The following is a 24,602-nucleotide window of genomic DNA, read 5'->3' as shown; positions in this document are numbered from 1 at the left end:
CAGTATGTTTTCAATATCTGGTAAGTGGAAATCTAAACAGCAGCAAAGTTTAATATACTACTTTTAAAAATAAGGTTGTCTTTTGGGTCTGGTTCCTCTTAAATTTTCTTCCTTGTCTTAGGATGTGTTCCGGAAGCAGCCATGCAAGCCCAAGCCATGACACCTCTACCATGTTTCACAGATGAGCTTGTATGTTTTGGATCATGGGCAGATTTATTTTTATTTTTTTTCAGCACACTTTGGCCTTCCCATCACTATGGTAGAGGTTAATCTTGGTTCCAGACCTCATCTCAGTATTACTTTGTGAATTCCAATCTGGCTTTCTGATTCTTACTACTGATGAGAGGTCTTCTTCAAAGGGTGGATTGTGATACCTTCACCCCGCCCTGTGGAGGTTGTTGGTGATGTCACTGACTGTTGTTTTCAGGTTTTTCTTCACAGCTCTCACAATGTTTCATCATCATCTGTTGTTGTTTTCCTTGGCTGACCCATTTGGTGTCTGTTGTTCAGTACACCAGTGGTTTTTGTTCTTATTCAAGACATTCCAGATTGTTGTACTGGCTATGTCCATTGTTTGTGCAGTGCGTCTGACTGATTTTCCCTCTTTTCCCAGCTTCAAAATAGCTTGCTTTTCTCCCATAGTCAGTATGGGTCTGGTTCCTCTTTTCCCTCAGTTTTTCCTTTCTACTCTTGCCTCTGGTCTGCTAATTATGGATCTAACTCTAGATCAAAATGTCTATGAAGCTGCTTTGTGACAATGTCTGTAGAAATAAAATATAATGTAATGTAATTGAATTGAAATTCGAGTTTCACGGCTCATAACATTCTGTCAAAGTGGTTAATATCCAATAACTGACAACAGCCCATTAATAACAGACAATGACATCACCCTTGTTTTGCCGGGATCAATTAGACTTGGTTTACTTGCAATCAGTCTTTGTCAATAAAAGGCTAAATCAATCCATGTTAGCATGCGTGGCCTCTCTTCCCATGAAACCCTCCTAAATTTTATGCATGGCTGTAACATTGTTAATCACCTTATCAACCTTAAATGTGTTTACAAAAATTAAACTGCAGTGTAGATCTCCAGACCACAGGGGTCATCGGTCATTTGATACTTTATGGTAAAGCATAGATTTGATTTATTTGATGACCACATGGCTACCCTGTTTCAGAGCTTAAATGGGTTTATAGTGATGATTATGGTTAGCACAAAGGTTTGGGGGTTGGGTGAAGGTTGTCATGAAACCTTTGTTTTCAGGAGCCTTTTAAAATACACACTATATCAACTCGATGTCAGCAGAGTTGGCAGGGATGCCACTACTGCCAAGTGTAGTCCTTCTTGTTACTAATTTGTATGCCTCAGATACCTTTTAAAAATATATTTCATACAGGAAAGAAACTAATGAAGAAAAACTGTTTCAGACATTTTATCTTGCTGTGACTTTGACCCTGTTTGGATCAATTCCAAAATGTAATCAGTTCATATGCTGGTTACAAGGATAATTCCTTATAAGTGCTACAAACTCTCATTAAATCAAGAATGAGTGGATTCTCACTAGCGAGAACCTCGGGCAGACGTACGGACAACCTGAAACATGATGCCTTCACCACCTCGTGGTAGATACACTAAACCTCTCACATACTTGAGTATGTTGCAACAAGATAATTGCCTGTTGCCTGCCCTCAATCTCAAATTTATACAAATGCTTATTTAACAGGGACTACAATCATCTGGTTGCTCTTCTTTTTTTTACTAATAAAATTCACAAAGTAGTGTCATTTTAACTGTTTGATTTGGCCTCACAAATTCCAAACTTACCTGAACATAATATAAGTGACATAAATGTTTTTGGGGTTTTTTTTGTTTTGTTTTTTTAATAATATGAACATGATATATTTTATATAAGTGATGAGATTTCTGACATAAAGTTCTAGGTTGTGAAAATTACTTTTAGAGCTTATCCTGGGAGCACTCATTCACACCTAGGGGCTATTTAGCATAGCCAATTCCACCTGCTGGCATGCTTTTGGGAGGAAAATGGAGAACCTGGAGGAAACCCAGTAATTTGTAATGCAATTATTTCCTTCCATCCCTCCATTATAATACACAGGGTTGTGGGGAACCTGGAGCTTATCCCATGAGACGGGGATGGGGTGCCAACCCATCGCAGGGCACAATCGCACACACACTCACACACCGATTCACACACTATGGACAATTTAGAGATGCCAATCAGCCTACAAAGCATGTCTTTGGACTGGGGGAGGAAACCAGAGTACCCAGGGGAAACCCCCAAAGCATGGGGAGAACATGCAAACTTCACGCACAAATGGCAGATGTAGGAATCGAAGCTCCAACTCCAGAGGTGCGAGGCAAACATACTAATCACCAGGTATAACGTCGCTTGAACTGAGGATATGTTTTTAATGGTGCACTTTTGTCAGACGTTGTGGATAATGGCATCTATGTATCAAATGCTGTAAATGTGAAGAGGAAGAAGAAGAAGAAGAAGAAGAAGAAGAAGAAGAAGAAGAAGAAGAAGAAGAAGAAGAAGAAGAAGGAGGTGGATGAGGAGGAGGAGAAGAAGATACGTTGTGGAGACATTTGTAGTGGCAGAATAAAACCTTTGACATAAGTATGTAATTGGATACATTTTTTTTATTTAATAGCTGAATAGTATTCTTGGAGTATGAAAGAAAAAATATATATATATTGCCCTTTGCATCCAGATTTCGTTTCATTTGATTATAGTGCCCTCTACTGTGCAAAGCAATTTATTACAAGCTGCTTATTTGTGAAGTCTGTCCACAAGGTCTATTTATAATGTCAACTTCTTTGTTTTTCTTAAACGATTTGTTTCTGGAAACTATCTGAATATTTATTAAATAAACCCGAACCTTAATAAAAGTACTTTCAACGTTTTTGTTATTCTTGGTGTTTTTGCTTAGCCAGACTTGCTTATTATCCGAGTCTGAAATGACTCCACCTTTGACCATATAGCTCACTAGATAGTATGCAGTAGACATTACTCCACACTCTAACGTAGTGCACTTATACAGGTAGGGGCGAGCTATTTGCACTACAGCCATACTGCCGTTGAACTCAGCTCAGCTGGGACTCCTGGACTGTAGGTGGAAGTGTTGTTTCACTTCGCGTTCACTTAATAAAGCAGGGAAGAAGAAGTCTTCAGTAACATCAACAAGAGCAGACATGTCTGTGATTTGTTCTCGCCATATGTCAAAACATTGCTGGCAGACGGAGAATTTAACACCGACATTATCTTTATTCGTGCCCTGAAAGTCTCTGGCGTGGGCCTGAGTGTAAGTAAGTAGTGTGTGGTGGAGGAGTGATGCTCTGGGTGAGACCGTTCATTTCCTGGACACTGCCAAGCTAGCTCGCTGACTCCAGTGTACAAATATAGTGCTGTGAAACATTTCATATTTAAACCGCTTTTATAATTAGTTAATGCTCGTGGATTCAAACTAAATTCGTGGAGGCTTTGGGAGAGTAGCGATATTAACATGTTAGAGAGCTAAGTGGCTAATTAGCGTTGGGCATATTGTTAGCTAGCTGTGAACATGACTGGTCTGACATCTGGGAAGTGTATCCGTTGTGACTGATGCAGCAGCTCACAGTGTTTACAGTGTCAGGTTTATAACTGTTCCCTGGGTTTAAACATGGGGGGTGGAGGTGTCTGTGGCTGTGCTCAAGGAAGGAACTTGACCTTAGAGTCTAATTTGCTTGTTCATTTAATCGTCAAGATCCTTTGCATTCAAAATCTGTCATGTGAAGAAGGAGGTACATGGGAGAGAACAGGAGAGTTTTATCAGAACGGAAAATGAAGGATGACAACTTGTTTAAATACATGGTAAGTTCGTGTATTTCTTATAGAAAGAATGCTGGCAAAAAGCAGTGGGATTGGTTTAATCCGGACATAGACACAAAGGAAAGGGTAGTGCGTGGAATAGTTTTATTACTTGTGAATGTAGCCAAGAAGTGCACAAGAGACAAACAAAGATGATCAGGGATTGTGATCAGGGACGATGGTGAGCGGGGATTGGTCATTGGGACGATGGTGAGCAGGGGTTGGTCGTTGGGACGATGGTGAACGGGGATTGGTCGTTGGGATGATGTTGATCGGGGATTGGTTGTTGAGACGATGTTGATCATGGGACGATGGTGATCGGGGATTGGTCGTTGGGACGATGGTGATCGGGGATTGGTTGTTAGGAGCCTAGATGTGTGCACAGCAATTCAGTTAGGCTTTACACGCTGGTGGTGAGTCGACCAAACCTTCTTGCTCAACTCATATAACTAGTGGCTGTGATGTGATTGAGAGAGCCATGTTGAATGCAGGACATTTGCTAACGTCTGCTCAAAGGACTAACGCGCTCACATCTAGGGATGTCATGATACCAAAAATCTAATAGTCGGTACCGATACCACAAAAAGTACATGATACTCAATACCAAAGTCGATACCACGGTGTGGTTAAAAAAAAAAATTTCAATAAAATTTAAAACTCCTGGAGTACATCCTCCTCTGATTGATACTGGCAAGAGGGGGGGGGGGGGGGTATTTTAGTTATCAAACACTGTCTGACAATGACTAATAACAAGTGCTAAGGTGCGCTCCTAAATATGCGCGTGCACACACACTCCTTATACTCTGAATGCAAGCATTAGTTTAAATTCACTAATATGGTGGCAGGCCAGAAAGATTTATTAAAAGCATGAATATTTGAATAATTATTCGTGACATTATTCTCCATTTACCCGACAGGACACGGGCTGAATGGCGATGCATGGTGGCCCATTAGGAGGTAGTTTATAACATTGCAATGGGCTAGCATCTTTAAAAATAACTGGCTATCGCAAACATTACATGGAGCATAACGTTAGCTGGTTTCACGGCCACAGTGCCAGCTGCCTCAAACAAACATAATATAGGACTGTCTTTCAGGTGCTTCACCAAATTCCAGGTGTGTCCTCGCTTTGTTTCAAATGAACGATCGCATCGGTTGCACACCAGAAACCGATGCTAGCTTTCTTCTCTTTTCCTCTCAACGAGTCGGGGCGGAGCTAAACTTGTTAAGCTAAGCTAATCTTCTGTAGTGTTTCCTATGTGCTTGTAGGCGTTCTTCTTCACCACTTGTGGACCGACTAATACACTTGCACGTATTTGCTGCCCCCTTCAGTTCTGGAGGAATTGCAACCTCGGTACTTACGCAACTGCAGAAAAACAAGTACCGTCACGTTTTGAGCATGTTGGTACCGAAGTATCGGTTCTCGTGACATCCCTACTCACGTCACAGCTGCTGATTATACAAATTGAGAGCGAAGGTTTGGTTGATTCACCACCAGTGAGTATAGCCTGACTGAGTTGTGTTGCACAAGCCTACGTTCACAATTGGCAGCACTGCACTCATCTCTTTGACTACAGTGTCAAATTATTAATTTGTTAGCAGTTGTGTGGGATTCTTGACTTTAAGCCCTTGTGTCAGTAATGAATGTAATGTAAGACTGTGCAGTATGATTTGCACCCTGACTGCATTACATTACTGAGGAGAAGGCTCACACTCTGGCTGATTTAAAGTAATCACTATGTTTGCATAGAGTTAGTTAGTAAGAGAAATAAATAGCAATAAGAAAACTACACAGAATGGTGTGACGAAGTGAGGCTGGAGCTGATTTCTTTCTAGCTCAAAAGACTGTAGATTCATGCAGCTTATCACTTCTTACAACCTCTTACTAACTATGCAAACATCTGTTTCAGGATTATGTACAACACCACAGATGTGCTATGCTTTAATATGTCTAGCTGGTATCAGTATATCTGATCGGTGTAGCCTTTATTCAGTGATTACTGTAAATCAGCCAGTGTGTGAGCCTTCTCCTCAGTAATGTGATGCAGTCAGGGTGCAAATCATACTGCACAGCCTCACTTCGTCACACCATTCTGTGTAGTTTTCTTATTGCTGTTTATTTGTGCTCTTCCACATGGTTCCACAAAAGTCCAGAATACAGTGCCCTCCACTAATATTGGCACCCTTGGTAAATATGAGAAAAGTAGGCTGTGAAAAATTGTCTTTACTGTTTAACCTTTTGATCTTTTGTTAAAAAAAAATTCTCAAAAATACTCTGCTCTCATGGATAGCAAACAATTGCAAACACAACACAGGTTTATCCAAAAAAAAAAAAAAAAATTGTTAAATATGTGTGGTATAATTATTGGCACCCTAATGAGTTCATGTGAGAAAAATATATTTGAAGTATATTCCCATTGATTTTTTATTTTTTTAGCACTCCTGGGTGACTAGGAGCAGGAAACTGTTCAGCCATGACTTCCTGTTTCACAGGGATATAAATGAGGGAACACATAGGCCAATTTACCTTAATCATTCATAACAATGGGTTAGACCAAAGATTATAGCTGTGATGTGTGGCAAAAGATTGTTGAGGTTCACAAACTGGGAAGTGGCTATAAGAAAATAGCAAAAGCATTGAAAATGTCCATTTCCACCATCAAGGCAATAATTAAGAAGTTCCAGTCAACTGGAAATGTTATGAATGAAATTGGAATTGGACGTGTGTCTATATCGTCTCAACGCACTGTGAAGAGGATGGTTCGAGTGGCCAAAAAATCTCCAAGGATCACAGCTGGACAATTGCAGATGTTAGTTGCATCTTGAGGTCAGAAAGTCTCCAAAACTACAATCTGAAGTCACCTACATCACCACAAGTTGTTTGGAAGGGTTTCAAGTTAAAAGCCGCTACTCTCATCCAAAAACAAACTCGAGCGTCTTCAGTTTGCCAGACACTACTGGAACTTCAAATGGGATTGGTTTCTGTGGTCAGATGAAACAAAATATAGCTTTTTGGCAAGAAACACCAGAGGTGGTTTTGGCACACAGAGAGAAGTAGCCTTATGGAAAAGTACCTCATGCCCACAGTTAAATATGGTGGTGGCTCTTTAATGTTTTGGGGCTGTTTTTTCTGCCAGAGGACCTGGACATTTTGTTAGGATACATGGCATCATGGACTCTGTCAAATATCAACAGATATTAAATGAAACCCTGACTGTCTCTGCCAGAAAGATTAAAATGGGCCGTGGTTGGATCTTCCAGCAGGACAATGATCCAAAACATGCATCAAAATCAACACAAAAACGGTTTACTGACCACAAAATCAAGGTCCTGCCATGGCCATCCCAGTCCCCTGACTGAAACCCATAGAAATCCTGTGTGGTGAACTGAAGAGGAGAGTCCACCAGCATGGACCTCATAATTTGAAGGAGCTGGAGAGATTCTGTATGGAGGAACGGTCTCAGATCCCTTGCCATTTATTCTCCAATCTCATCAGGCATTATAGGAGAAGACTCGGAGCTGTTATCTTGACAAAGGGAGGTAGCACAAAATATTGACTGAAAGGGTGCCAATAATTGTGACACACATATACCTAATAAAGATATTTATTTTTTGATAAACCCGTGTTTGCAGTTGTTTGATATCCATGAGAGCGGAGTATTTTTGAGAATTCTTTGAACAGAAGGTTAAACAATTAAGACAAATTTTCACAGCCTTCTTTGCTCATATTTAACAAAGGTGCCAATATTAGTGAAGGGCAATGTAACTTGCCATAAAACATTTTCCTATAAGATGTACTGCTACCTTATTTTCCATAAAATGTGGTGTTTTTATTTTCAGTATGCAGAAGGATCACAGAACCATGGCAGCTCAATCACCCTATCTGCCCCTGAGGGAATTTTGCCCCCTCTACTACCTGCTGAACTCCATCCCTGCTAAAGTCCAGAAAGGCTTCCGCTCCATCCTCGTGTATCTCACGGCTCTGGACAGCAGCAGTGACTACATCGCAGTGGGCAGCAGCATCGGCATGCTGTACCTTTACTGCAGGAGAGTAAGCCAGATGAACAAATACAACTTGGAGGTATGACCACTCACTTATTTCAGATCACTGCGTGTTACTGGTTTAGCTTCGTGTTGTGATTGAGTTGTTTTCGTGTGTCTGATTTCAACAGGGGAAAAGTGAGGCTATCACTGTAGTGAAGCTGCTGAGTTGCTTTGATGACCTGGTGGCTGTTGGTACGGCTTCAGGCCGAGTCGCCCTCTTTCAGTTGGTGTCACAACTGCCTGGCAGGAATAAACAGGTATACAGGGTCTGCTTTAAAGTGCACCCATTATGGTCTTTCCTAATATTACCTTTCATGTGGTGTGCTATATAGCTATTTGTGAATGTAAAAAGTATACATAGTTACAAAAATCAAAGCGCATGACAAACTGAGTTATTGACTCCCTAAAGAAGGAAGCGATTCTGAACAGATGAAACGAGTCGTTAGTGACTCCACACTTACTTCCTGTACAAACCTACGTAGGTTTGTAACAAAAAACCCCGCCTCTGGTCTTCATCGGCTCGCAAACAGATGGAGCTGAAACTCGTTATGATAGTGGGCATTTCCTTTTTGAAACACGCTGACAGCGGTAGACCAATCACAACAGACTGGGACATCTGACCAATCAGAGCAGAGTATGCTGTCTGAAAGGAGGAGTTTCGAATGAATCCTTTGAGCGGATCATTTAACGAGTCGTTTTTGATGGGGAGGTGGGGATATGGCTGCAATTTAAATTATGAGCACGTTGATGTGTTTTATGAACTTGGATGCATGTAAATCTATTGTATGAGACCATTAACTAAATTAGGCACGTTTAAAAACCATAATAGGTGAGCTTTAAGATATTGTAGTTAAGTTGTACTAATTATGACGAATTGGCAGACTTTTGGACGAATCAGAAAGAAGATATTCAATTCAATTTTATTCGTAAAGCGCTTTTTACAATAGACATTGTCTCAAAGCGGCTTTAAAGAAATATATAAACACGGTATATAGATATTAAAAGTGAGAATTTATCCCAATTGTGCAACCCGGTAGCGAAGGTGGCAAGGAAAAACTCCCTAAGATGTTAAGAGGAAGAAACCTTGAGAGGCACCAGACTTGGAAGGGAACCCGTCCTCATCTGGGTAACAACAGATAGTGTGAAAAAGTTCATTATGGTTTTATATGAAGTCTGTTTGGCCTTAGAAGCAGCTGTAGTTCCAGCAATCTGGAATTGGAGTAGATGAGCACTCCATCCAGAGGTAGGACATCCAAAACTGATCAGGCAGGTCCTGAGAACAGAAAGGATCAGGATCTCTAGATCTCTAGGACTGTACTTAGCGTAACAGAAAGTCTAGTCAGGGCAAGCTTGAGTAAACAAATACATTTTAAGCCTTGACTTAAGCACTGAGACTGTGTCTGAGTCCCAAACACTGATTGGAAGACTGTTCTATAACTGTGGGGCTCTATAAGCGAAGGCTCTTCCCCCTGCTTTAGCCTTCACTATTCGCAGTACCGTCAAATAGCCTGCATCTTTTGATCTAAGTAGGCATGGCAGATCATAGAAAACCAAAAGGTCACTTAGATACTGTGGTGCAGGACCATTTAGTGCTTTACAGGTTAATAATAGTATTTTATAATCAATGCGAGATATAACTGGCAGCCGATGCAGTGTGGATAAGATTGGGGTGATGCGGTGGTATCTTCTGGTTCTAGTTAGGACTCTAGCAGCTGCATTCTGGACTAACTGGAGTTTGTTTATGCTCCTACTGGAACATCCAGACAGTAAGGCATTACAGTAATCTAGTCTAGAGGTGACGAATGCATGAACTAGTATTTCTGCATCATGTAGTGACAATATGTTTCTTATCTTAGAAATATTTCTGGAGATGAAAGAAGACTATCCTAGTAATATTATCTACATGAGCATCAAATGAAAGGCTGATTAGAAAAAACATTTTCTAATCTATCAAGGAGAATAGTGTGATCTATAGTATCAAAAGCTGCACTAAGGTCAAGTAACACAAGCAGCGAGACACAACCCTGATCAGAGGCCAGTAGTAGGTCATTTACCACTTTAACTAACGCTGTCTCTGTGCTATGATGAGGTCTAAAGCCTGACTGATACATTTCATGAATGTTATTCCTATGCAAGTACGAGCGTAACTGCTGTGCTATAACCTTTTCTAATATCTTAGAGAGGAAGGGGAGATTTGATTTTGGTCTATAGCTGGACAGTTGAGAGGGGTCAAGGTCAGGTTTTTTTAATCACTGGTTTAATAACTGCTAGTTTAAGCGATTTAGATACATAGCCATTGCTAAGGGAAGAATTGGTTATATTTAAAAGCGGTTCAATTACTCCAGGACAAATCTGTTTAAAGAAACATGTAGGTACAGGATATAGTATGCAAGTTGATGAATTTGCTGAAGAGATTAATGAAGCTAGTTCGGTCTCTCTAAGGGGAGTAAAACATTCTAAACATTGATCTGATATTGCTATATTATCATCTATAGGGTTAGTTATAAAACTGCCTGGTTTTAATTTAATAGCCTGAATTTCACATCTAATATTTTCAATCTTACGAATGAAAAATTTCATGAAATCTTCGCTGCTATGTAATGATTGTGATTGTGTGTTTCTTTCTGTAGTGGTTTTATTCCTAGTTAATTTTGCTACTGTGTTGAATAGAAATCTCGAATTGTTTTTGTTATCTCCTATTAAGGTGGAGAGAGAGACTTTTCTAACATCGCTAAGAGATTTTCTATAGTTCAGTAGGCTCTCCTTCCATGCTGTTTGAAATATTACCAATTTGGTTTGACGCCATTTACGTTCTAATTGTCAAGTGGTCTGTTTTAAGGTACGTGTTTTATCGTTATACCAGGGTGCTAGCTTTTTCTCTCTAATTAATTTCCTTTTGAGTGGAGCCACTCTATCTAGCGTGTAGCGGAGTGTTGACTCTAAGCATCCAGTCGCCTGATCGAGGTCTATCGGATCAGACGGTGATCCCGATCTAATTGATGTCTCTGGGAGGCTGTTTATGAAGCTCGGTGCCGTTGCTGATGTGAATGTACGTTTTACGCGGGAGGGAAATATTCTGATCAATACGTATTATGAGCGAGATAAGATAATGGTCTGAGACAACTTCAGACTGCGGAGAAATTACAATATTTTCTATATTTAATCGGTATGTTAGTATGAGGTCAAGGGTGTGACCAGCATTATGAGTAGGTCCGATTACGCTCTGATTAACCCCTACTGAATCTAAGATGGACACAACCGCTGTTCTCAGAGGGTCTTCCGGGTTATCAAAATGAATATTAAAATCACCGACGATTAATGCTTTATCTTCAGAAACAACCAGGTTTGAGATAAAGTCTGCAAATTCACTAAGAAATTCAGTATATGGCCCTGGGGGTCTGTAAATAATAATTAGAGGAATTGACTTATTTTTGTGGCTGCATAAGTTATACTGGTATAAAGAATTTCAAAAGATAAACGATGTGTCTTATTTAAATAAAATTGTTTATCATGATCCCTGGTGAGGATCATCTACACTTACGCTTTGGTGTTAATCGAGATCATCCGCTAACCATATGCCATTTTCCCTAATCCGTTTCATGAAGTCAGAAGCAAAATCATAACAAGCGTGTATGACTCGCATCTACGTAAAAATATTGTTCATAACATATGACCTAAACAATGGTCTCCGCTTACCACATAGCCTACCTTAAGATGTCTTTCTCAGAGATGTTGAAACTGCTTGGGGCAAACCAAACAAAATTTTGAAAGCTATGCATGTCATCTGTCTGCAGTTTTCTGCTTCAATTTATGCAAGTGAAGTATAGTTTTTAGTATAGGAGCGATATCATATTAAGTATAGTACAGTTTTTAGTATAGGAGCGATAGCATATTAAGTATAGAAGTATAGTACAGTTTTCAGTATAGAAGCTTTAGCATATTTAGCATAGTTTTTAGTATAGGAGCGATAGCATATTAAGTCTTTTTCTGTTTTACGTTTGGTTTAAGTTGACAAAATGTTATGGTTGTGTATAAATCTTGCTTTCAGTTGAGACGCTTCGATGTCGTCGGCCTGCACAAGAGCACAGTGACTGCATTAGCCTGGAGCGCTAATGGCATGAAACTCTTCTCTGGTGATGATAAAGGGAAAGTGGTCTATTCTGCTGTGGACCTGGACCAGGTGAGAATCTGTCCTTAGCTTTCTGACTACTGCCTAGGATTTCTCCTAGATAGTAATATTTATAAGCTGATTTGTGCTTTAGGCCAATGCCAGATATGTTTTGAACAATGTGCTGTCACAGTGCCTTTTCTTACAGAGTCCTTAGATCTAATTATTTTAGTTAAAATAGCCGTTCTTGTCAATGGACATATTGTACACGATTAATCAGTATACATCACCTGAAATACAAAATTCAATCTTCCTTCGTATTGATGTTTGCCCGTCTTTGTTGACAACACCACCATGCAAGAGTGTACAGGGAAAAATAATGTTTTTTGTTTTAAACTTTGTCAAAAATGTAATAAAATCCAACATATCCAAGCGCCGTTATAAAAATACAGACCTTATTTCGGTTGATAAGACTATCATAAGTGCATGGAAAAATTCCCACAAACCATTCTCTTAAGTGCAAAGTCATCATTGATAGTTTATTAAAACACTTCATAATTAGTCAACAGTACACAATCAAATTAACCAGTAACAAATTAAACAATCTTTCTGTTACAATCCATTAATAACTCGAGCTTATAGAGCAAATGCAGTGCAACCTCAAAATAAATGCATATGAATGTACAACCCCATTCCAAAAAAGTTGTGACGCTGTGTAACATGTAAATAAAAACACAATGCAATGATTTGCAAATCTTATAACCCCATATGTTATTCACAATAGAACACAGAAAACATATCAAATCTTTAAACTGAGGAAATGAGTCATTTTAAGAAAAAAATAAGGTTATTTTGAATTTGATGGCCGCAACACGTCTCAAAAAAGTTGGGACGGGGAAACAAAAGGCTGGAAAAGTAAGTGTTACTAAAAGAAACAGCTGGAGGAACATTTTGCAACTAATTGTTAATTGGCAACAGGTCAGTAACATGATTGGGTATAAAAAGAGTATCTTAGAGAGGCAGAGTCTCTCAGAAGTAAAGATGGGATGGAATCTGGATGGAAGCATATGTTGCTCTAAAACCTGTATATACCTTTCAGCATTGATGGTGCCTCAGTTTAAACATTTGAAGTGTTTTCTATGTTCTATTCTGAATAACATATGGGTTTATGAGATTTTCAAAATCATTGCATTCTGTTTTTGTTTACATATATTTACACTTTTTACACAGCGTCACAACTTTTTTGGAATTGGGGTTGTTGGTATATAATGAAGCATTCCTAGAAAACCACAAAGTTGGTCCTATATTATTTTTTTCTATGACTAGGGAGACCTGAGCAATGCATATAATCTCTGATGAGCTAGTTTGATTAGCATTGTCTTAACTAAAGTATCACACGACTAGAGATTTTGAATCTCTGTGTGGCACTGCTGTGTTTATTAATGTGCATACGTGGTTGTGTCCGAGTCTGTTCCGCATATTGATATAAATGAAATATATGTATATAAATATTAATGTATATTAGTTATGAATAAATATTAAAGTAAATAAGATATACATCCAAACAGAACCAAAACGTAATACTTCAAATAACGAAAATAAAAATGGAGACATCCAAAATGAATTTAAAAAATGCTTCAAATAACACAACAAAATTTGTCAGTGATAGTTTTTATTTCTCCTCTAGAGGCCGCTCTCATACTGTATAATGACAGTGGAACCTTCTCAGGCACAACCGGAAAAAGCTATCCATGTGGACTATCAGTGTGCCGATAACCGATCGGTTATCCTTGCTGATTAATCGTCAAAACCAATCAATAGGTCGACCTCTAAGTTTTAGTGACTGTTAAGGGAATCAGTTTTGTGAATATCTTAACATGATACAGAATTGTGACATGGAACAAGACATATGGGCATTGTCAGGTTTTTCATATTGTCTCAGACACAGGCACCCAACTTGTCAAGATCAGCATGCTGTAGGCGTTTTTTGCTTGTTAACTGTGGAAAATATTAACCAATGCCGCCAAGTTGCCCGAGTCTGTAAAATACAGACCACCCCATAATCGTCAAAAATTGAATGAAACTAGATCTATTACAGAAGGAAAACCTCAACATCATCTTCTACTGGGTCATGGTGGTCTGGCTGGCAATGAGAGAGCAGACATGGCAGCTAAGGAGCCCTCAACCTGGAAATTTCGGACTGTCAAATATAACCCTCTGACCTCAGGCCATTAATAAGTTTGTACATCTGTAAAGAATGGCAGACAGAATGGGACGAATGCGACGATAATAAATTGGATGAAATAAACCCCAGTTTAAAAACAAGATCCTCGCCTAACTTTAAGTCTAGGCACGACCAGGTCGTGTTCACTAGGTGCCGGCTGGGTCAAGACCACACATGGGTTTCTAATGACAGGTGAAGCGCCACCATTATGTCCTTCCTGTTAAATGCCTTTGACTATCAAACATATCCTACTGAACTGCAAAGTCTTTGGTACCATCAGATGACGGTTTTATTCAGAGACATGTATGTTTAATGTAGGAAGGTACCAGCTGAATGCATTTGATTTGTTTCTGTCAACTGTAAATTGTATATCTGGTATTCTTTACCCTGGACTCGCTATGACATAGCCTCGTTGCTGACATGCTGTTAAAAAGCAATAAACAAGTAAAAAGTGATCCCACTTGGAAATGCATCAAGTTACGATAAAAATTGTTAGGTTTTTTATTTCAGCTAGAGTTTGAAATTAATGTTGATCTAAAGTGTGTGTGTGTGTCCCAGGGTGTGTGCAATCCGGTGGTGCTGATAGAAGAGCCGTCAGCTATAGTTCAGCTGGAATATAGTCAGAAAGTTCTTCTTGTTTCTACTTGTCAGCGTTCTCTCGTGTTTAACACTCAAGAACAATCTCTCCAGAAGCTGGGCACCAAACCCCGAAAAAGGTAAGACAAACTAACTCTACGTCTCTCCTTTATCTGGATGTTACTGCGTAGTGAGGGCCAATTCTTTATGGCCATAATGGATTTTAGGAAGTTTTGAGATGTACAGTGCATTCGAAACCTATTTAGACCCCTCCAGTTTTGTAACACTTTCAGAGCTGCAACAACTAATCGATAAAATCGATAATAATCAGTTATGAAAATCGTTGTCGATGAATCTCATTATCGATTAGTTGGTCTGCGCGCGGGACGGGGTGCGTTTACTCATTACGTTACTTCTGTTCCAAAAACACGCTTCGGAGCATAAATACTAAAGTTGTGTCCCAAATGACGTACTCTACACTTACACTATGTACTGCGTACTTTACCTTCCAGTGTATGTATTTTAGAAAGGTAGTATCATCTCAAATGGAACACTAGCGTTTTTTTTTTTTGTTTTTTTTTACTACCCGGAAGTATAAACCGCTTCCTAGTTGACGGCGCATGACATCATACGCACATAATGACCAGAGTCAAGAATAAAACTTTTGTCAGTTTACTGTTTATATACTTAGTTATATACTTAGTTTATATCATATATAAGTATTTATACAGTAGTATTTATGGATGCACAAAAAGCACTGAATTAAACTACAGTCCTAAATGAATAATATATATTCTGGTGTGTATCTGTGTGTATTGGGTTCTTTTCAGTCTTATATAATTGGACAAACAGTTGTGTAAAGTTCTCGTCTGAAATTTAAATTTGTAACACACAGTTTGTGGGTTTTATTTTAAATAAATGGAAAAAATGATACTGAAAGTTTGCCCCGCCAATCCGATTAATTGACTAATTGAACAAGAAGAAAAATAATTGGCCAACTAATCGATTATGAAAATAATCGTTTGTTGCAGCCCTGAACACTTTATAGTGTTAGAATTACATTTAGTTGTTTTTTTTTTTTTTTGTGGTTTGACCATCAGTCTACACACGCACATAAACCCTAACCTATAATGGAAAAAAGCGAAAAAACAAGTTTATAGATATTTTGGCAAAATGTCTATAAAGAAATCTCTCATTTAGATGAGTATTCAATCCCTTTATTCAGTACTTTTGTCAAAGGACCTATGGCAGCAATTACAGCGTTCAGTTTTCTTGGTTAATACATAGCTTTGTACTCCTGGGTCTGGGCAGTTAGTCACATTCTTCCTGGCAGACCCTCTCAAGCTCGGTCAGATCATCTATGGAAGTGTCTGTGAACTACCATCTTCAGGTCTCTCCACGTATCTTCTGTTGGGTTCAAGACTGGGCTTTGACTGAGCCACGCAAGGACTTGTCCCAAAGCCACTTCAGCATTGTCTTGGCTGTATGCTTCGAGTCATTGTCATGCTGAAAGTTTCACCCCGATCAGAGGTCTTGTGCACTGTGGAGTTTTCTTCAAGAATCTCTCTGCATTTGGCTGCATTTATACTTTCCTCAATTCTGACCAGTATCCCGGTTCCAGCCACTGAAAAGCACCCCCTAGACTAAATGGTGCCACCACCATGCTTCACTGTAGTGATGGGATTATCCAGTTGATGAGAGGTACCTGGTTTTTGCCCGATGTAGCACTTGGGGTTAGTCCCAAAGGGTTACATTTTTCTAATCAGACCAGAGTTCTTTTCCCCTCAAGCTGTCAGAGTCTTTATGTGCCCATTATATACTTTCTTCTCAGGATTATCTTCCGTCTAGCCACTCTACCGTAAAGGCCTAATTGAGCGAATACTTCTAGTTCTCCCGTCCTTGTGGAGCACTTTTGTTAGTGTGGCCATTGGGTTCTTGGTCACCTCCCTGTCCAAGGTCTTTCTAACCCAGTTACTGAGGTTGGTTGGAGTGCACTGTGCTTCTTGGGACATTCACATCATTGGCAGTGGTTTATACTCTTGCCCAGATCTGCGTCTCGACGCAATTTTGTCGTGGAGGTGTACAGAATGTTCCTTGGACTTCACGGCTTGGTTGTTTTTCTAAATCGTGTCCAATCGTTTGAATTTGCCGCAGATGGATTGCAGTCTAGTTCTATACATCTCAAGACAATCAAAGCAAACATCATGCACATGATCTCAATTTGGAGTGCATTATCCAAGGGTCGGAATACCTTAATGAGATACTTTTGGCCATACAGTGTATGTGGACACCCATGCTAATTATTTAATTGTGTTCAGGTGTTTTAGCCACACCCATTGATAACAGGTGCATCAAATCAAGCACATAGCCATGCAGTCTCCGTAGACAAACATTGGCAGACCATTATCCCTCCTCCACCAAACTTTACTCTTGGCACTATGCATTCTGGTAGGTAGCGTTCTCCTGCCATCCACCAAACCCAGATCTTACTGAGCAGCTCAGTGATTTTAAGCATGCCACTGTCATAGGATGCCACCTTTGCCACATTGGCTGGAGTGATGTAAAGCAGGATACAACTTGACTCGGGAACAGTGGAAACATGTTCTCTGGAGGGATGACTCATGCCTCACTAACTGTCTGATGGAGAAATCTGGGTTTGGTGGATGGCAGGCGGAAGCTACCTATTTGTATGCACAGTACCGTCAGTAGAGTTTGGTGGAGGAGGGATAATGGTCTGGGGATGTTTTTCAGGTTTTGGGCCTGTTAGTTGCAATGAAGGTTAATGTTAATGCTATAGCATACAAAGACATTATAGACAATTGTGTGCTTCAACTTTGTGGCACCAGTTTGGGAAAGACCCTTTCCTGTTCCAGTCTGAATGTACCCCTGTGCACAAAGCGATGTCCATAAGGACATGTTTTGATGAGTTTGGTGTGGAGGAATTCTATTGTCCTGCACAGAGACCTGACCTCAACCCCACTGAACGTTGATTGCAAGCCAGGCCTTCTCTTCCAACTTGAGTGTTTGACCTCATAAATGTTCTTTTGACTGAATGGGCACAGATTCCCACAGGCATACTCCAAATTCTTGGAGAAAGACTTCTCAGAAGAGTGGAGCCTGTTTTAGGTTCAGATCTTAGCAGGAAGGGCATATTATTGCCAATAGTCTTGAAATGAGATGTCTAACAAGCACATATAGATGTGATGGTAAGGTGTTCACATAGTTATGGTCATATATTGTATTTTAGTTTTTGAGTTTGAGTATATCTGAAAAATCTCCAAAAAAAAACTACTTGTTTTCGACTCGTTTTTTGTGTGTAGATTGAATTTATAACACACAAAGGTTCAAAAACTGAACCCACTGTATATGACCTTGGATGCACTACAGGAATGTGATAAGCTTGTGAAACCACAGAAATAACTGATCAAGTTCCTGCCTTGTTCTTAAAATAACTTCCCATGACATTGAAATCGAAATTCTATATACACCTCAGTCATGGGATTTTAATTTCTTCTGTCTCCAACCTTATCCAAATCGCTGTATTACTCATCAGAAATCCTACTGCAAGCCGAATGTCACACATTATAGGAAAAATACATTTACACTAATGATCAGTGTAAACTTATGTCAAGTGGTGGTATTTGGAATTTGTCATTTAATTGTTTAAAGCACAATCTACCATCAGTGATTTTTCACAATTGCAGCTGGTAGCAAATAAAATGTGTCACAATCTTGAAATGCCCCTTCCTGAATCTAATATTGTCTTGTCTTTGATTTTAAGTAGAGACAACTTAAAGAAGTATTTCAAGAAAATGTTAGGAAAACAAATATTTTTACATCTATCAGCCGTATTTAATATACTTATGAATTGCTTGATTTTAATAGTGATGATGATAGCAGTGACCCCAGTACAGGAAAATGTCATTCTAATTAAAAACTGTAAAATTAATAACCGTTACTAATGACAGTAGAGGTCGACCGAAAGTGGGTTTTACCCATACTGATAACTATGTCGGGCAGTACCTTTCCGATTACCGATTAATAAACCGATTAATTTAAAAAATCGATACTGAATGAAAACATTACACTCAGTAAAATATTGCTGAACTTATTACAAAAATAAACACTACTGACTGTACCGTGAAAATGTACTGTACTTTTTTTAATGAGATAAATATTAATATATTAAATATTTATAAATATTAACGTAAACCAAAGATATACATCCAAACTGAACGAAAAAATAACACTCCAAATAACAAATAAAACTAGATACATCCACAAAAAAAAAAAAAAACACTTCAAATAACACGTCAAAATTTGTCAGTGATGGTTTTTATTTCGCCTCTAGAGGTCTCTCTCGTACTGTATAATGGACGCAACCAGAAATTATATCTGTGTGAATTTCAGTTCCAGCAACCGGTTATCGATTATCGGCAAAACCGATCAATCGCTCGACCTCTTAACAACAGTACTAAATATAATCTGATTGTTGACTGAGTTGTGTAGAGTGTTCCCCGATTTTTATTTATTTTTTGGCAGTTATCAGACCATTTAGGCACACTCTGTGTTCACTAAACTGCTCTCTTATTCCCTCGAAGCAACGGCAAGTTTGGAGCCTGTTTTCAGCCTGCTCTGTGCAAGCAGAGTGACCTTCTGGTGTACGCGGCACGGCCAGGCCTTCGTCTCTGGAGAACAGATGTGCGTGGGCGCGTACAAGAGACTCATGTACTCAAGCCGCTCTTTAACCAGGACGTGCCTCAGTTCGAACTCTTCCCTCGTTCAAGCCCCAGTGGCGCATACCGGCCCACTGACAGGCAGCTGGGGCTCGTCACCTGCTTCCTCAAGGAGGGCTGGGTGCTCAGCTGGAACGAGTACAGCGTCTATGTAGTGGACTGTACCAATCAGGTACACTGTGGGAATTTTTTTTTTTTTTTTTTTTTTTGTAATTTTACAGAATTCAAGTGAATTTCTGCCGATCGCATTTCACACTTGGCCCAAATACTACAGTCCTGTAAAGTAAGAAGTTATTTTAGTGTCCAGCACCAGGAACGGATCGCTTCCACATAGTCTGTGATCAACACTGTCCCCTGAAACAAACACTAGATTAATGTTTTTTTGTGTGTGTTTTTTTTTTTTTTTAAACTGGATCAGAGATCTCTTCCAGGGTTAGAAACAAGTTTTCAAACTTGTACAAAATGTGCCATAGTCTGGGTGCAAAAGTGCCCTTTTAAAAAATCTTAATTTTATTGACGCATTCCTTCTGACATTTCTTATACTATGGGGAAGACCTAATACGAATGGCATTCGGATTTAACTGATATCACATCCTAAACGAATATGGATACAGAGCTGAACTGTAATACGACACAGGAAAGGGTTTTTTTTCTCTTTTTTTCTTCTTTATCTCAGTGTTTCTATGGTAGACAATTTATCAATGGTGCGCATTTCCTATTTGCAGCGTATCTATCTGCAATAAGCAGGCATCATACGCTGAACCTGACAACCCAGCTCCCAGAATAAAAATCAATTTCATTAACCTTATACGAAGACGCACTATTCGTTTTTGTCAGTGGTTTTCTCCACTTAAACACTGCGCTACTGAGTTCCAAAATAAAACCATATATCTACCATGTTCCTGTACAGACAATAGAAATGCTTTTATTTATAGATCCGCTGCTCCATGCAGCTGCACTGAGAGCACAGATCTCTGCGGGGCTCTCCAAAATAATCATGTAATGAATTTGGGGGAAAAAAATAACTTGTATGTTCATTGCACATGTTTTTTGATTTTGTTTTGTCCTTCTTGAATGATCTATGAATCATTATTAAAAGAACATCTTCCTGAAAAATCATGTCATTATAATGAATTGTTGCTTGAAGGTAAAGGTGGGGAGTGGACGGCAATTCTTGGATACATGGCGATGCGGACGTGGACGATTCTGAATCGATTCACAAATGTCAAAAATCGATTTAGTAAATCTTAATCGATAACGTCATGTTGACGGAACGCAGAAGTGCAGTGCCCGGACAGTCTGTGGCTGAGAACTGTCACAGTTATAACACATTTTTGACAAGTCTCTGTTCTAACTCGATTTACACAAAAACGACAGGCTTAAAAACTGTGAGATTCAGGTACAAAGGAGTCGTACAAAACTATTTTCAGAGGAGGGATCGTCATAGCAGTAATGGCGATTTGGCACAATTAGTCAGTAATAAAAAATAAAAAAAAAAGATGCATCAAGATGCATCGATTATTAGTTTTATCATCACATCGCAGCACCCTGAATCGTAATCGAATCGTGAGGTGCCTAGAGATTCACACTTCTACTTAAAGGACCCTAGGAGCATTGAGTGTGTCCAGCTTTATAGAAGATTCTGGTATTGTGTCCAGCGAACTTTTATGATCTTTCTGGAATGTACCAAATCCTAGCTTAAGTGAAGCTGAAATCAAAAACTTATGTAAAGCTGATAACATTTTATAAGACACTTATTGTTTACTGTTTAGTAAAAACCACTTATGGTACAGACCACTTCTGGTTTAAATTTGAATATGAATGCAGATTATATATATATATATATATATATATATATATATATATATATATATATATATATATATATATATATATATATATATATATATAATATATATATATATATATATATAATATATATATATATATATATATATATATATATATATATAATATATATATATATTATATATATATATATATATATATATATATATATATATATTATAATATAGTATAATAAGCACTAAATAGACACAGATGCAAACTTTATGAATTATTTATTTATTTATTTATTTATTTTATTTCCTCTACTTTTTTAATTTATAATGAAATCTGGTAAATGGAAACCCTACTTCTAAGTTAATCCTGTATACAAACTGTGTTTAAACAAAAATGTAATGTGCTGTGGGTTTAATCTGTCGTTTGGTCTACGAATATTAGCTATGGCGACTTAATAACGGCAATTGTTTGTTCACTTCAAGGTTATTGTAGGCGGGATGGAGAGCTGTGGAGACATAGTGTCTGTGTCTTGCACAGAAAACGAGATCTTCGTTTTGAAAGGAGACCGAGACGTTATGCGTATCTCCAACTGCCCCGAGGGATTGGTCTCCAACAGTAAGACTTGATTATGTTACTGTACATCATTATTCATTATAGGTCCTTATTCAGATTCAGCAGAAACATTGGCTGAAACATTTCAGGCTTTGTAGCTTATAGCAAGTCTAAGCTGCTGAATTTTCGGTCGTTTTATATACAGTTATATACAGCCTTGTATTTCTCAATGACTATGCAGCTTCCAAATGAACTGTTTGTGTCTCCTGAACTGAGTAATCTGTCGGCAGTCTCTGATATGCACGCTACATGTAATCCAGTCCAGAGTTATGCACGTGCGGGAAGTAGAGTTTAGTGTCAACATTACCGTAACAAGAGAAGTGCATGAGTCCCGTCAGAGCGTTCGGGGGGGTTTTTTTTTGTTTGTTTTTTTTTTTCTTTCTTTCATCGTTAAATAAATGACCTAGTTTTACATAATTTCAGTCTGTGCAAATCTTCATTCAATTGTGTGTCACAGTGAATTTGCTCATCAGTTCGTATTTGCCTGCGATTTAAGAACAAGCACGTTGTGGTTTCCGAAAATATCAAAATTGTACCAGTTATCCGTCAGTATGACGAAGGTCTTCGTTAAGGTCTTCACACACTAGAAGATGAAGAAAGTTAACGACGTCGTTTGGGAATACTTTCTTCTTACCATCTTTTAAGTTCTTGTTGAATTTCTGATAAATATTAGACCCTGAATTTTTTCAATCGATCTTCATCCTCCGTCTGCCTCAGAATGTTCGCTTGATGCCCAGTCCACCACACATCGAACCTCAAAATTATTCAAACATGGATTACAATGTGTAATATGAACTGTGTTTTCTTCCAAGACTGTTTTATTGCACAGAGAGCGCATTGTAAGTCTCATGCACAGAATGCGCACACAGATTCTGACAGTGACAGTAATCGGACACAAAGGTTTGCATGGCTGTTACTCTGTTTATTAATGGATTGTTAAAAGGATTACCCACATCATTAGTTTGGATAGGAATTTCATTTAGTTCATTCGGTTTACTTTATTCCAATCAGTCAGGTTACTCATAGATTATTAGGCTGCTTGTAAATATTGCCATTGAGTGTACTGGGGGGGACCCCCCTAAAAAAAACCCCAATCTTTCCTTCTTCTCTTAGTGTCAGATCTGTCATATCGCCTAACCTCCCCTCTCTCCACCCCAACCGTTTTGCTCCCCGCAAATGGAGCGGTGGAAACAGCTCAGCCGATCAGGACCGTAGCTATTGTTGCAGAACCAGAAGAGCGGCCCAAAGCGGAGGAGTCTGAAGAAGCGCAAGAGGAGTTTAGAGAGACCCAGGAGGAGTTCAGCCAGGCACTGGAAGCACTAGAGGTGGCAGAGGAGGTTGAGGACCAGAAGAAGGTATCGGGAGATGCGCGAAGCCGCAGTAGCTCCATCACTTCGTGGGAGAGCGCACAAGGAACTTCAGAGATGTCCTCGAGCCGCTACAGCACCATCACACAAGAGGATTTTCAGCAGGAGCTAGTTGTCAAGCCTGTCAAGTTGAAGAGGAAGGGCAAGAGGATAAGGCACGGTGCGTACAGGCTGTCTTTATCAGCATTAGCAAGTCTGATCTACCTTTTAGTTCCTGTATGCAATGACTGTATTTTAACGCATAGGTACTCACCATGGGGTTTCAGGAGATTTTTACCAGCCATTATTAATAGTGGACACTATATAATGGTTTGTGGATACCTGACCATCCTGACCAGCCCAGATGTGTTTCTTCCCCAAACTTTATCCACAAAGTTGGAAGCACAGAGTTTGTATAGGATGTATAAATCTGGAATGGGATGTTCAAAAAGCATGTGTGTGGTCAGATGTCCACAAAATCTTGACCAGTAGTTTGACATAGTTATATGCATCTAAATGTAATCTCTGTAATATTTAATGAAGATTAAAACTACTACTATTATTATTATTATTATTATTATTATTCTTAGGGGCCAAGCACTGCAGGTGCAAGGTACCTATTGTAGCTGTTAGTCGTCGTCGTCTTCTTCTCCTTCTTCTGTCTGTGGCAGTCAGCGTTGGGTATAACGCGTTACAAAGTAACGCGTTACTGTATTCTAATTTCTTTCTCTGATAATGCAGTAATGTAACTCATTACCTTTTAAATTTATATAATTTGATTACAGTTACTGATGTCAATAAAATTACATTACTTGCATTACAAATTTATTGTTAAGAAAACAATATTTGTGCGGGCCCTTGGTAGCTCAGGGCCCAAGGCAATTGCCGAACTTTGCTTAATGCTAAAGTTCACCCCTGGGTAGAGGACAGTCTCAACATTAACCATAGCGAGAATGGAGTCTCTATCTCAAACCCTGTAGTGCCACCTACTGCTCAAACTTGACTTACGTTTATGCTATAAACTTTTGAACCATAAGGCCTAGAAACAAAATTCTTTTTTTCCTCCGATTCCTTGGCTCAGAGCTACTCCACATCAGGTCATTTTCCGTCATTTCCCGCTGTTTAGAATTTTCAGAAAAACCTACTTTTTCAATCTCATCCAAGACAAGCTCGTCCAGTTTTCACCACAATTGGCTGAGATCTTGAGACCATGCTGGCAAAATGTTATTCAAAGCTTTTTGGATAGACGAAATTATTTTCAGATAAGGCGCAAATTCGACTGCA

General features: G+C 39.0%; 1 protein-coding gene across 2 annotated transcripts in view; it reads left to right on the top strand.

Moving 5' to 3' along the window:
• Window positions 1-3,161: 3,161 nt before the first annotated feature.
• Window positions 3,162-24,602, top strand: part of tecpr2 (tectonin beta-propeller repeat containing 2) — a 46,772-nt gene continuing 25,331 nt past the window's right edge. The window contains exons 1-8 of one of the 2 annotated variants that reach the window (XM_047157548.2): window positions 3,162-3,324; window positions 7,710-7,950; window positions 8,042-8,170; window positions 11,962-12,093; window positions 14,804-14,961; window positions 19,423-19,729; window positions 21,843-21,975; window positions 23,086-23,499. In XM_047157548.2, coding sequence (XP_047013504.1) covers window positions 7,711-7,950; window positions 8,042-8,170; window positions 11,962-12,093; window positions 14,804-14,961; window positions 19,423-19,729; window positions 21,843-21,975; window positions 23,086-23,499 — 1,513 coding nt within the window. In that variant the 5' untranslated portion in view covers window positions 3,162-3,324; window position 7,710. Of the gene's footprint in view, window positions 3,329-7,709; window positions 7,951-8,041; window positions 8,171-11,961; window positions 12,094-14,803; window positions 14,962-19,422; window positions 19,730-21,842; window positions 21,976-23,085; window positions 23,500-24,602 lie in introns of both variants that reach the window. The other variant, XM_053682505.1, reaches the window with a different exon arrangement.

The sequence above is a fragment of the Ictalurus punctatus genome, chromosome 9 (genome assembly GCF_001660625.3).
Source record: "Ictalurus punctatus breed USDA103 chromosome 9, Coco_2.0, whole genome shotgun sequence".
Lineage (NCBI taxonomy): Eukaryota > Metazoa > Chordata > Actinopteri > Siluriformes > Ictaluridae > Ictalurus > Ictalurus punctatus.
The sequence above is the reverse complement of the archived record's forward strand: the minus strand, read 5'-3'. Positions and strand labels throughout refer to the sequence as shown.